Consider the following 12,985-nt stretch of genomic DNA (forward strand, 5'->3'; position numbering starts at 1 on the left):
TCGGTGCTATTGGCCAACGCACAATCGCTGGATAATAAAGTGGACAAACTACAAGCACGTATATCCTAACAACGGGACATTAAAAATGGTAATATCTTATGTTTCACCGAGTCATGGCTGAACGACGACATGAATAACGTACAGCTAGCGGGTTATACACTGTATCGGCAGGATAGAACAGCAGCTTCTGGTAAGGCAAGGGGTTGAGGTCTATGTATATTTGTAAACAACAGCTGGTGGACGAAATCTAAGGAAGTCTCAAGGTTTTGCTCGCCTGAGATAGTTTCATCTACAGCTTATCATGAGATACTCTATCTTCCAAGAGAGTTTTCATCTAAATTCTTCGTAGCTGTCTATTTACCACCACAAACTGATGCTGGCACTAAGATCGCACTCAATGAGCTGTATACGGCCAAAAGTAAACAGAAAAACGCTCATCTAGAGGCTGCGTTCTTAGTGGCCGGGGACTTTAATGCAGGGAAACTTGAATCCCCTTTACCTCATTTCTACCATTATGTTAAATGTGAAAATAGTGGGAAATTAACTCTAGACCACCTTTACTCCATACACAGAGACACGTACAAAGCTCTCCCTTGCCCTCCATTTGGCAAATCTGACCATAATTCTATCCTCCTGATTCCTGCTTACAAGCAAAAATTTAATCAGGAAGCACCAGTGACTCGGTCAATAAAAAAGTGATCAGATGAAGCAGATGCTAAGCTACAGGACCGATTTGCTAGCACAGACTGGAATATGTTCTGGGATTCCTCCGATGGCACTGAGGAGTACATCACATCAGTCACTGGCTTCATCAATAAGTGCATCGATGACGTTGTTCCTACAGTGACTGTACGTACATACCCCAACCAGAAGACATGGATTACAGGCAACATTTGCACTGAGCTAAAGGGTAGAGCTGCCACTTTCAAGGTGCGGGACTCTAACCCGAAAGCTTATAAGAAATCCTGCTATGCCCTCCGATGAATCATCACACTGGCAAAGTGTCAATACAGGACTAAGTTCGAATAGTACGACAGCGGCTCCAACGCTCGGCAGATGTGGCAGGGCTTGCAAACTATTACAGACTACGAAGGGAAGCACAGCTGAGAGCAGCCCAGTGACACGAGCCTACCAGACAAGCTATATTACTTCTATGCTCGCTTCGAGGCAAGTTAACACTGAAATATGCATGAGAGCAGCTGTTCCGGATGATTGTGTGATCACGCGCTCCACAGTCGATGTGAGTAAGACCTTTAAACAGGTCAACATTCACAAGGCTGCAGGGCCAAACGGATTACCAGGACGTGTACTCCGAGAATGCGCTGACCAACTGGCAAGTGCCTTCACTGACATTTTCAACCTCTCCCTGTCTGAGTCAAATCAAATCAAATGTATTTGTCACATACACATGGTTAGCAGATGTGAATGCGAGTGTAGCGAAATGCTTGTGCTTCTAGTTCCGACAATGCAGTAATAACCAACGAGTAATCTAACTAACAATTCCAAAACTACTACCGTATAAGCTATAAGTTTGTTAATTAATATTTATATGTGTTTTTCAGTTATCATTTCAGTTTTACTTGGTATTTTTTACTTGGTGTTATCACTGTTACACAAAATCACACTACAAGCCAAAGACTTAAAACACTAAAATGACAAGAGTAACTCAAACCCCCCCCCCCCCCCCCCCCCCCCACAGTACCTTTATGTGCCAGGATAAAAAAAAATATGGGGATACACACAAGTGTAAAGGGATAAAGAATATGTACATAAAGATATATGAATGAGTGATGGTACAGAACGGCATAGGCAAGATGCAGTAGATGGTATCGAGTACAGTATATACATATGAGATGAGTATGTAAACAAAGTGGCATAGTTTAAAGTGGCTAGTGATACATGTATTACATAAAGATGCAGTAGATGATATAGAGTACAGTATATACGTAGACATATGAGATGAATAATGTAGGGTATGTAAACATTATATTAAGTAGTATTGTTTAAAGTGGCTAGTGATTAATTTACATCAATTCCCATAATTAAAGTGGCTGGAGTTGAGTCAGTGTGTTGGCAGCAGCCACTCAATGTTAGTGGTGGCTGTTTAACAGTCTGATGGCCTTGAGATACAGTGCCTTGCGAAAGTATTTGGCCCCCTTGAACTTTGCAACCTTTTGCCACATTTCAGGCTTCAAACATAAAGATATAAAACTGTATTTTTTTGTGAAGAATCAACAACAAGTGGGACACAATCATGAAGTGGAACGACATTTATTGGATATTTCTAACTTTTTTAACAAATCAAAAACTGAAAAATTGGGCGTGCAAAATTATTCAGCCCCTTTACTTTCAGTGCAGCAAACTCTCTCCAGAAGTTCAGTGAGGATCTCTGAATGATCCAATGTTGACCTAAATGACTAATGATGATAAATACAATCCACCTGTGTGTAATCAAGTCTCCGTATAAATGCACCTGCACTGTGATAGTCTCAGAAGTCCGTTAAAAGCGCAGAGTGCATCATGAAGAACAAGGAACACACCAGGCAGGTCCGAGATACTGTTGTGAAGAAGTTTAAAGCCGGATTTGGATACAAAAAGATTTCCCAAGCTTTAAACATCCCAAGGAGCACTGTGCAAGCGATAATATTGAAATGGAAGGAGTATCAGACCACTGCATATCTACCAAGACCTGGCCGTCCCTCTAAACTTTCAGCTCATACAAGGAGAAGACTGATCAGAGATGCAGCCAAGAGGCCCATGATCACTCTGGATGAACTGCAGAGATCTACAGCTGAGGTGGGAGACTCTGTCCATAGGACAACAATCAGTCGTATATTGCACAAATCTGGCCTTTATGGAAGAGTGGCAAGAAGAAAGCCATTTCTTAAAGATATCCATAAAAAGTGTAGTTTAAAGTTTGCCATAAGCCACCTGGGAGACACACCAAACATGTGGAAGAAGGTGCTCTGGTCAGATGAAACCAAAATTGAACTTTTTGGAAACAATGCAAAACGTTATGTTTGGCGTAAAAGCAACACAGCTCATCACTCTGAACACACCATCCCCACTGTCAAACATGGTGGTGGCAGCATCATGGTTTGGGCCTGCTTTTCTTCAGCAGGGACAGGGAAGATGGTTAAAATTGATGGGAAGATGGATGGAGCCAAATACAGGACCATTCTGGAAGAAAACCTGATGGAGTCTGCAAAAGACCTGAGACTGGGACGGAGATTTGTCTTCCAACAAGACAATGATCCAAAACATAAAGCAAAATCTACAATGGAATGGTTCAAAAATAAACATATCCAGGTGTTAGAAGGGCCAAGTCAAAGTCCAGACCTGAATCCAATCGAGAATCTGTGGAAAGAACTGAAAACTGCTGTTCACAAATGCTCTCCATCCAACCTCACTGAGCTCGAGCTGTTTTGCAAGGAGGAATGGGAAAAAATGTCAGTCTCTAGATGTGCAAAACTGATAGAGACATACCCCAAGCGACTTACAGCTGTTATCGCAGCAAAAGGTGGCGCTACAAAGTATTAACTTAAGGGGGCTGAATAATTTTGCACGCCCAATTTTTCAGTTTTTGATTTGTTAAAAAGGTTTGAAATATCCAATAAATGTCGTTCCACTTCATGATTGTGTCCCACTTGTTGTTGATTCTTCACAAAAAAATACAGTTTTATATCTTTATGTTTGAAGCCTGAAATGTGGCAAAAGGTCGCAAAGTTCAAGGGGGCCGAATACTTTCGCAAGGCACTGTAGAAGCTGTTTTTCAGTCTCTCGGTCCCAGCTTTGATGCACCTGTACTGACATCGCCTTCTGGATGATAGCGGGGTGAACAGGCAGTGGCTCGGGTGGTTGTTGTCCTTGATGATCTTTATGGCTTTCCTGTGACATTGGTGTAGGGTGGTGTAGGTGTCCTGGAGGGCAGGTAGTTTGTCCCCGGTGATGCGTTGTGCAGACCTCACTACCCTCTGGAGAGCCTTACGGTTGTGGGCGGAGCAGATGCCGTACCAGGCGGTGATACAGCCCGACAGGATGCTCTCGATTGTGCATCTGTAGAAGTTTGTGAGTGCTTTTGGTGACACGCCAAATTTCTTCAGCCTCCTGAGGTTGAAGAGGCGCTGTGATTATAATCGAAGAGAATTTTCTTGGTAGATAATGCGGTCGACATTTGATTGTGAGGAATTCTAAATCAGGTGAACAGAAGGACTTGAGTTCCTGTATGTTGTTGTGACCACACCACGTCTTGTTAACCATAAAGCATACACCCCCGCCCCTCTTCTTACCAGAAAGATGTTTGTAATACCAACATGTTTCAAGCAGACCCCCATAGTCCCTGTGCCCAACAACACTTAGGTAACCTGCCTAAATTACTACCGGCCCGTAGCACTCACGTCTGTAGCCATGAAGTGCTTTGAAAGGCTGGTCATGACTCACCTCAACACCATTATCCAAGAAACTCTAGACCGACTCCAATTTGCATCCTGCCCCAACAGATACACAGATGATGCAATCTTTATTGCACTCAACACTGCCCTTTCTCACCTGGAAAAAAGGAACACCTACGTGAGAATGCTGTTAATTGATTGCAGCTCAGCGTTCAACTTGATCTCTGCAATGGTAAGGGTAACAACACATCTGCCACGCTGATCCTCAACCCCCCCCCCCCCCCCCCCATCTGCCACGCGTGCTTAGTCCCCTACTGTACTCCCTGTTCACCCATGACTGCATAGCCAAGCACGATTCCAGCACCATCATTAAGTTTGGAGACAACATAATGGTGGTAGGCCTGATCACCGACAATGATGAGACAGCCTATAGGGAGGAGGTTAGACACCTGGCAATGTGGTGCCAGGACAACAACCTCTCCCCCACTCTGATCAAGACAAAGGAGATTATCGTGGACTACAGGAAAAGGAGGACCGAGCACGCCCCCATTCTTATCGACGGGGTTGTAGTGGAGCAGGTTGAGAGCGTCAAGTTCCTTGGTGTCAACATCATCAACAAACTTTTTTTTCCTTTTTTTTCACACCTTTAGTTAAATAGGCATCCACTTTAGAAGAGAGCAATGCGAGTGATTCATTTACCCGTTTTAATTGCAAATCGAGGGCAGAGATAATGTCCTTGCGAACAATCTATCGGATAGTAGCGGCCAGCTCTTTCTGTTGTCTGGTGAAAGCCGCCATATTCCCACAGGTGAATTGTGGATGGACAGATTATGCTGATGGAGCGAAACCTGCTATTTTTTTTATTATTAAACAATGAACGTCCTACACCTTAATATGGGGTTAACAATTTACATTTTTATAAAACAATAGTTTTGCAACAGAAAGACACGATATCGCATATCAATGCATGTCACCAGAACTAGAAACCTGCTTCACTTGTGGTCACATTTATGGTTTCCCTCAATGCTAGTTTTCTTACAATTACAATATGTATGTATTTACTTTCCAGGGCCTGCACCCTTTCACAACATTCTCTTTACTTCTGTGTTTATCTCCGTATTTGTGTGTTTCCACTCCCACCCCAGTGTCTCTGCTTTGTGTTTGCAGGCCCATCAATACAGAGATAGTGCCACTCTAGTGCCACTCTACATTCTCCAGCCTTACCCTAGCCCACCTTCCAGCCCTATCTCTAGTTGCAGTGATGGGAGCATGTAGGAGTGTTTGGAGGTTGGGGGGCTGCGCCGGGGTGGTGTTGGCCTGGATCGGGGCTCTGTTGCTGGGGTCCAGCTTGGCCCTGCCTCTCCCTGCCACCTGTCCTAAGGGAGTCTCTCCCTTGAACCTGATCCAAACACAGTACCAGTCAATCCCAGGAGCAGACGCAGGCTTCATGTCCGGGGTCGTCCAGTCCTTCCTCCACACCGTCCAGCCCAACCCCTTCCCCAAAGGTCAGTCTCGGTGCATCCATGTGGTCAAAAGTAGTGTACTATATAAAGGGAATAGGGTGCCATAGTAAAAAAAAAACTGTAGCATAATCGGACAACGCTGCTTTTCTACAGCAGTGCTTTAATCATATTGAGCTCATTCTGACCTAGCCAGGTGTGTGTAGCCACTATGTAAATCCCATATAAATACCTAGGCTTTCACCCATTTGCAGAGGGTTTCTGCATAGAGCATCTTTAAGTAGTGAGTGGACAATATTCCACTGTAGTCCAGAATCTTTGTCACCTTTGTTACCGATCCTAAATGACTATTACTTCAGAGCTGGCTCAGTTTATTTGTGACTGCTTCCTTGTTAGAGCTAGTAGTGATTCTGATGGACAAACAACAGTGAAGGCCCCTTAGGTACACAGAGACACACGCACGCGCGCACACACACACGCACACACACACACACACAGTGTGTGTTAATTAGCCATTGACCTTTGCTCAGGTAAATCTCATCCTAGATCAGAGAGCTCTCGATTTGCTGAGCAGATTGCAATGCACAGATTGGATAGTGATAGTCTCTTTTGATCATGGCTTTTATCCAATCAGGATTGGAGGATGTTGTTGAAGCAACCCTTGTTTGCTCATGTTTTGGTTTAATGTTTGGATAATGACACTAGTATTTGTGTTATGACAAGAAAGGGGTGGTTTACAGAAGATAGCCCTATTTGGTAAAAGGCCAAGTCCATATTATAGCAAGAACAGCTCAAATAAGCAAAGAGAAATGACAGTCCATCATTATTTTAAGATATGAAGGTCAGTCAATCCGGAACATTTCAAGAACTTTGAAAGTTTCTTCAAGTGCAGTCGCAAAAACCACCAAGCGCTATGATGAAACTGGCTCTCATGAGGACCGCCACAGGAAAGGAAGACCCAGAGTTACCTCTGCTGCAGAGGATATATTCATTAAAGTTACCAGCCTCAGAACATACAGCCCAAATAAATGCTTCATAGAGTTCAAGTAACAGACACATCTCAACATCAACTGTTCAGTGGACACTGCATGAATCAGGCTTTATGGTTGAACTGCTGCGAAGAAACCACTACTAAAGGACGCCAATAAGAAGAAGAGACTTGTGTGTGCCAAGAAACACAAGAAATGGACATTAGACTGGTAGAAATCTGTCCTTTGGTCTGATGAGTCCAAATTTGAGATTTTTGATTCCAACCGCCATGTCTTTGTGAGATGCAGAGTAGGTGAACGGATGATCTCCGTATGTGTAGTTCCCACCGTGAAGCATGGAGGAGGAGGTGTGATGGTGTGGGGGTGCTTTGCTGGTGACACTGTCTGTGATTTATTTAGAATTCAAAGCACACTTAACCAGCATGGTAACCACAACATTCTGCAGCGATACGCCATCCCATCTGGTTTGCGCTTAGTGGGACGATAATTTGTTTTTCAACAGGACAATGACCCAACACACCTCCAGGCTGTGTAAGGGCTATTTGACCAAGAAAGAGAGTGATGGAGTGCTGCTTCAGATGACCTGGCCTCCACAATCGCCTGACCTCAACCCAATTGAGATGGTTTGGGATGAGTTGGAACGCAGAGTGAAGGAAAAGCAGCCAACAAGTGCTCAGCATAGGTGGGAACTCCTTCAAGACTGTTGGAAAAGCATTCCAGGTGAAGCTGGTTGAGAGAATGCCAAGAGTGTGCAAAGCTGTCATCAAGGCAAAGGGTGGCTACTTTTAAGAATCTAAAATATATTTTGGTTTGTTTAACACTTTTTTTGGTTACTACATGATTCCATATGTGTTATTTCATAGTTTTGTGATGTCTTCACTGTTATTCTACAATTTAGAAAAATAGTCAAACTAAACTTTTGACTGGTACTGTATATCTGGGTCCAGGATAAAGTGACTCATGGGGCAATTGAAATTGGCGTGGGAGCAACATTTTGGGGGTTCTTGCATTGGAATTATATTGAATCCTGCTTATATCACGCTATACTACAATAAACCTAAAGTTCAAATGCCCAGACTCCAAGATAATGGAGTGCTTTTGAAGTGACAGTCAGGTTGTCACGAAATCTCCGCTGCGCTATATCAGAACAATGGACAGTGCCTTGTGCCGTACACACTAAAGTAAGGCTGTTTTGGTAAAGAAGACAGGCTACAAGATAGATAGGCTGTTTGTAATAGCTGTCTTACCAAAATAATGGAAAAGAAACGCTGAAAGTAGTAGCCTAGTTATTCATGCATGCAAACAAAAATACTGAATAGCAGTTTGACTTAGAATACCGACACCACTGCGAATGTGAACGAACTAATGAATGCGAACTGAACAAAACAGCGGTACCAAGTAGTAGTAGTAGGCCTAGTAAAACAAAATGTCAGATCGATAAAGGCATGACACAATCTATATTTAGGCTAGTTACATTAACAGTAAACAAATGCAGTAAACAAAATGCGAATGGAGATTCAAATAACCAAAACAGCCTACAACCTACTACAGTGGAATGCAGCCATGCACAGTTGTCTTCCCAAATAAATAGGGCTATAATGGCCCGCTTCAAACATGGAATATAATGCCGCTCGCTCATGAGTTCAGTAACACGTTGTGATACGGCAAAACACACTTCTGTAAATCAAATTCGACACACGTAATCAAGTAAGCAATGGCCAGACTACCATAAACAGGTTTCCAATATATACAGTTCCATGTACCACGAAAACCAATTGGCTACCAAGAAAACCCCAATATAATGTCTAGTTATTTGATTAAACATACGATCTGTATAGCTATACCCTGGGGCATCATTTGGGATATTGCGTTGGAATTATATTGAATTCTGCTAATATCACGCTACAATGAACATTAAAGTTAAAATGCTTTTGACCAATAAGTAACAGGTTGGCGCAAAATCTCAGCTGCGCTCTATCAGCACCATGGACAGTACCCTACACACCACATAACGATTTGTATTAAAACTAACCAGCTAGATTTGGTCTTACCTTTTCAGAACAGTTGCTGCCTCCTTGATGCTCTGTGGATCTTCCTGAGTAATCGGTCATTCCATTCTCCCCGAAATCTTCTTGAAAGATCCCCCTCAAATACCAGTTGGCGTAGTTGAGCTTTTCTCGGGTGTATCATGCTTCTTCTGTGCTGACGGAACACATTTGTCAAAATGGAAAATGAGTTCTCGCATGTAGCTTCATCAGTGACTCATGAGCCCTATGATTTCATTTTGAAAATCGCGTGATGTTTATGTGACATTGTGGGGTATGGTGCTAAACATCCATGACAAGTTCCTTGTATATTCAGAGAGTATATTCCATCATGGACAGAAAATGTCTACTGCCCCCCTCTCCTCTTGACTCTATCGCGTCCAATACCCCCTCAGTGGTCGCTGGTTTGAAACAAGACACTCAATAATGTCCACAGTCGCCGAAACACATACATGTGATGTCTTAACACGTGTTGACATCACAGTACTCACAATGCAGTGCATTTCAAAAGCTCTTTGTTTGATGCGTGCCCAGCGAATCCTTTGGTACTATCAATAGCATGCTTCCAGTTAGAATACCCGACCTGGGTGAAGGCCTTGTTTGCGTTAGCATTGGACACAGAACTTTCGACGTGGGAAACAAAATGTTGCATCTGCAATAACCGAGTAATTCCAGCCACTCTCCTCATGTGAACCAGTTGCTATTAAATGAACGTTTTAAAATAGAAAACCTTAAGCTATGGTAGGATTCTAGGCTAACCTGGGCTTGCTCCTCTGTTCCAAGGAACAGTCGGCGGTGGAGGGGGCTGTGGAGACATTATCCTGGCGGCATTTGTGGAAGAGAGGGAAGGCTCTGCACTCGGAGCTAGCTGGAGCTCGCTAACATCATCGCTGCTGGGCTTGGCAGCGGCCTCGGTGGTTCAATACTGCTGCTCATCGCTCTCCATTGGCTTTATTTGGGTACTTTGGCGCAGCCAATTTATGATACCCATCGTGGCAGTGGCAGATTAGCTGGTAGGCGAAGGCTAAGAACACTAACGCTTTTTACAGCTGGATAAGAAGCTAAATAAATTATGTAGTGGTGTGGTGTGTGAGACATAGTTGACGGATGCTGCTTCAATGGTAAGCTTGACCCCGCCCTTATAAATCAAATATTACAGGCGGAGCCGTATCACTTTATTCCCTTAGCCTACCACTGATGAAGCGTTTTTTACAGCTTTTATTGAAACCCAAAGGGATCATACATAACCTGCCCCAGTGGCTTTCCATAGACCCCTACACACCGCAGCGCACTCTGTCCATTGTGCTGATACTGTCCATTGTGCTGACACAGTGCAGGGAGATACAGATTTTTCACCAACCTGTCAGTCAATCATTTGGAACTTTTTTTGCTATTTTTTTTATATATAGGGACATAAAACAAAAACTGAGTGGGCTAAGCTCCCTAGTGGAGCCGGGTACACCCTCCTCCCTCTCTCTGTCATTCTCTCTCTGTTATTCTCTCTCTGTCACCCTCTCTTTCTCTCTATGGCTGAATGCCTGGGTATCAGGATTCAGAAGTGGATTACTATTCTGTTCACTAAGTAACGTACATGACAGTGTACCAGTTGGGGCTTTAACACGTCTTATGGCACGCCAGCTGGGTATCTGCTTTCAGGAGATTGATAAAGAAATGGAGAGAGACTATGAGAAAGTGGAATTTCCTCTTTCCCACCTAGACGATAGAGCTCCTCTGAAGTTTCTCTTCACAATGCCAGCTGAAGTTGTGTGAATAATAACCGGCTATAAGTGCAGGGTTCGACAAGACAGTGGAGTAGGAACATTGTGGTAGTCTCAGTTCTCACATCCCTGGTATGGTTACTAATGGTTTCCTGATCCTGAACCTAGGTTACATCTAAAGAACAGTAGGTTTGATTTCTGCAAGTAAATTAAATAATGATAGAGAGTAATTGTATTGTGAAGGTGTGAGATCTCATTGTTGTCAGAGAGAATGAGGGAGAGAGGGTGATGAAGAAACTGAGGGCAAGGGAAAGAGAGAGATACCTAGTCAGTTGTACAACTGAATGCATTCAACTGAAATGTGTCTCCGCATTTAACCCAACCCCTCTGAATCAGTGAGGGGGACTACCTTCATCGACATCCTCGTCTTCGGTGTGCTGCCTTGCTCAGGGGCAGAACAGCAGATTTTTACCTTGTCAGCTCTGGGATTCAATCCAGCAACCTTTCGGTTACTGGCCCAATGCTCTAACCACTAGGCTACCTGCGAGAGAAAGAGAGATCGAAAGGGTTGATGTAAAATGTGACTCCTGATCTCCATACAGCCTTTGACAGTGTTTCTTTGACAGATCCTCTCACATGAACAAGCCAGATGATGTTTATATGTTGAATATATTTTTGTGGTGATATCTAATCATTATTGGTTGAATGTTGGCTGATGTTTTAAAAAAAATAAATTAATTGAACCTTTTATTTTATCAGGGAGTCATACTGGGACCAAGGTCTATTTTACAGATGGGCCCTGAATTACATAAATTAAAGAAAAAACACACATCAAAATATAAATACAGAATGCAAGCAGAAAGAAAAACATGGTCATAAAAAACAAACACATCCAGATCCTCCTCCTTTCTTTCTCTCCCTCTCCATTCTTCTCTCTTAGATCTGCTGGTTAAATTAGTGGAGAAAAGTGGCAATATATACAATGACAAGAACACCATCAAAGAGGTAAGAAAATATGGATGCGTGCATGTGTGTGTGTGTGTGTGTCAACTTGGTCGCTAAATCCAGAGAAACTACGGACCATGTAAAAACGGTTGGCTGGTATGCCCTCACCCGTCTGAGCGGTCGGCTGTGAATGCCCTCACCCGCTATATACTTATATCTGATTAGTTTGGTTCTGCCCTCTAAATCAAATCAAATCAAATAACATTTCATGTGTCACATACACATGGTTAGCAGATGTGAATGCGAGTGTAGCGAAATGCTTGTGCTTCTAGTTTCGACAATGCAGTAATAACCAACGAGTAATCTAACAACAATTTCACAACAACTACCTTATACACACAAGTGTAAAGGGATGAAGAATATGTACATAAAGATATATGAATGAGTGATAGTACAGAACGGCATAGGCAAGATGCAGTAGATTGTATCGAGTACAGTATATACATATGAGATGAGTAATGTAGGGTATGTAAACATTATATTAAGTGGCATTGTTTAAAGTGGCTAGTGATACATGTTTTACATACATTTCTCCAATATTAAAGTGGCTGGAGTTGAGTCAGTATGTTGGCAGCAGCCCCTCAATGTTAGTGGTGGCTGTTTAACAGTCTGATAGCCTTGAGATAGAAGCTGTTTAGCAGTCTCTCGGTCCCTGCTTTGATGCACCTGTACTGACCTTGCCGTCTGGATGATAGCGGGGTGAACAGGCAGTGGCTCGGGTGGTTGTTGTCCTTGATGATCTTTGTGGCCTTGCTGTGACATCGGGTGGTGTTAGGTGTCCTGGAGGGCAGGTATTTTGCCCCCGGTGATACGTTGTGCAGACCTCACTACCCTCTGGAGAGCCTTATGGTTGTGGGCAGAGCAGTTGCCGTACCAGGCCGACAGGATGCTCTCGATTGTGCATCTGTAAAGTTTGTGAGTGCTTTTGGTGACAAGCTGAATTTCTTCAGCCTCCTGAGGTTGAAGAGGCGCTGCTGTGCCTTTTTCACCACGCTGTCTGTGTGGGTGGACCAATTCAGTTTGTCCGTGATGTGTATGCCGAGGAACTTAAAACTTAGTACCCTCTCCACTACTGTCCCGTTGATGTGGATAGGGGGGTGCTCCCTCTGCTGTTTCCTGAAGTCCACGAACATCTCCTTTGTTTTGTTGACGTTGAGTGTGAGGTTCTTTTCCTGACACCACACTCCGAGGGCCCTCACCTCCTCCCTGTAGGCCGTCTCGTCATTGTTGGTAATCAAGCCTACCACTGTAGTGTTGTCTGCAAACTTGATGATTGAGTTGGAGGCGTGCATGGCCACGCAGTCGTGGTTGAACAGGGAGTACAGGAGAGGGCTCAGAATGCACCCTTGTGGGGTCCCAGTGTTGAGGATCGGCGGG

General features: G+C 43.6%; 1 protein-coding gene across 1 annotated transcript in view; it reads left to right on the top strand.

Annotated features, from left to right (window-relative positions):
- The first annotated feature begins 5,621 nt into the window (after positions 1-5,621).
- Positions 5,622-12,985, top strand: part of LOC139381629 (prominin-1-A-like) — a 28,230-nt gene continuing 20,866 nt past the window's right edge. Inside the window, exons 1-2 of the mRNA XM_071125294.1 lie at positions 5,622-5,896; positions 11,544-11,608. Of these exons, the coding sequence (XP_070981395.1) occupies positions 5,653-5,896; positions 11,544-11,608 (309 nt within the window). The 5' untranslated portion in view covers positions 5,622-5,652. The remainder of the gene's footprint in view (positions 5,897-11,543; positions 11,609-12,985) is intronic.

This window comes from Oncorhynchus clarkii, chromosome 23 (assembly GCF_045791955.1).
Source record: "Oncorhynchus clarkii lewisi isolate Uvic-CL-2024 chromosome 23, UVic_Ocla_1.0, whole genome shotgun sequence".
NCBI lineage: Eukaryota > Metazoa > Chordata > Actinopteri > Salmoniformes > Salmonidae > Oncorhynchus > Oncorhynchus clarkii.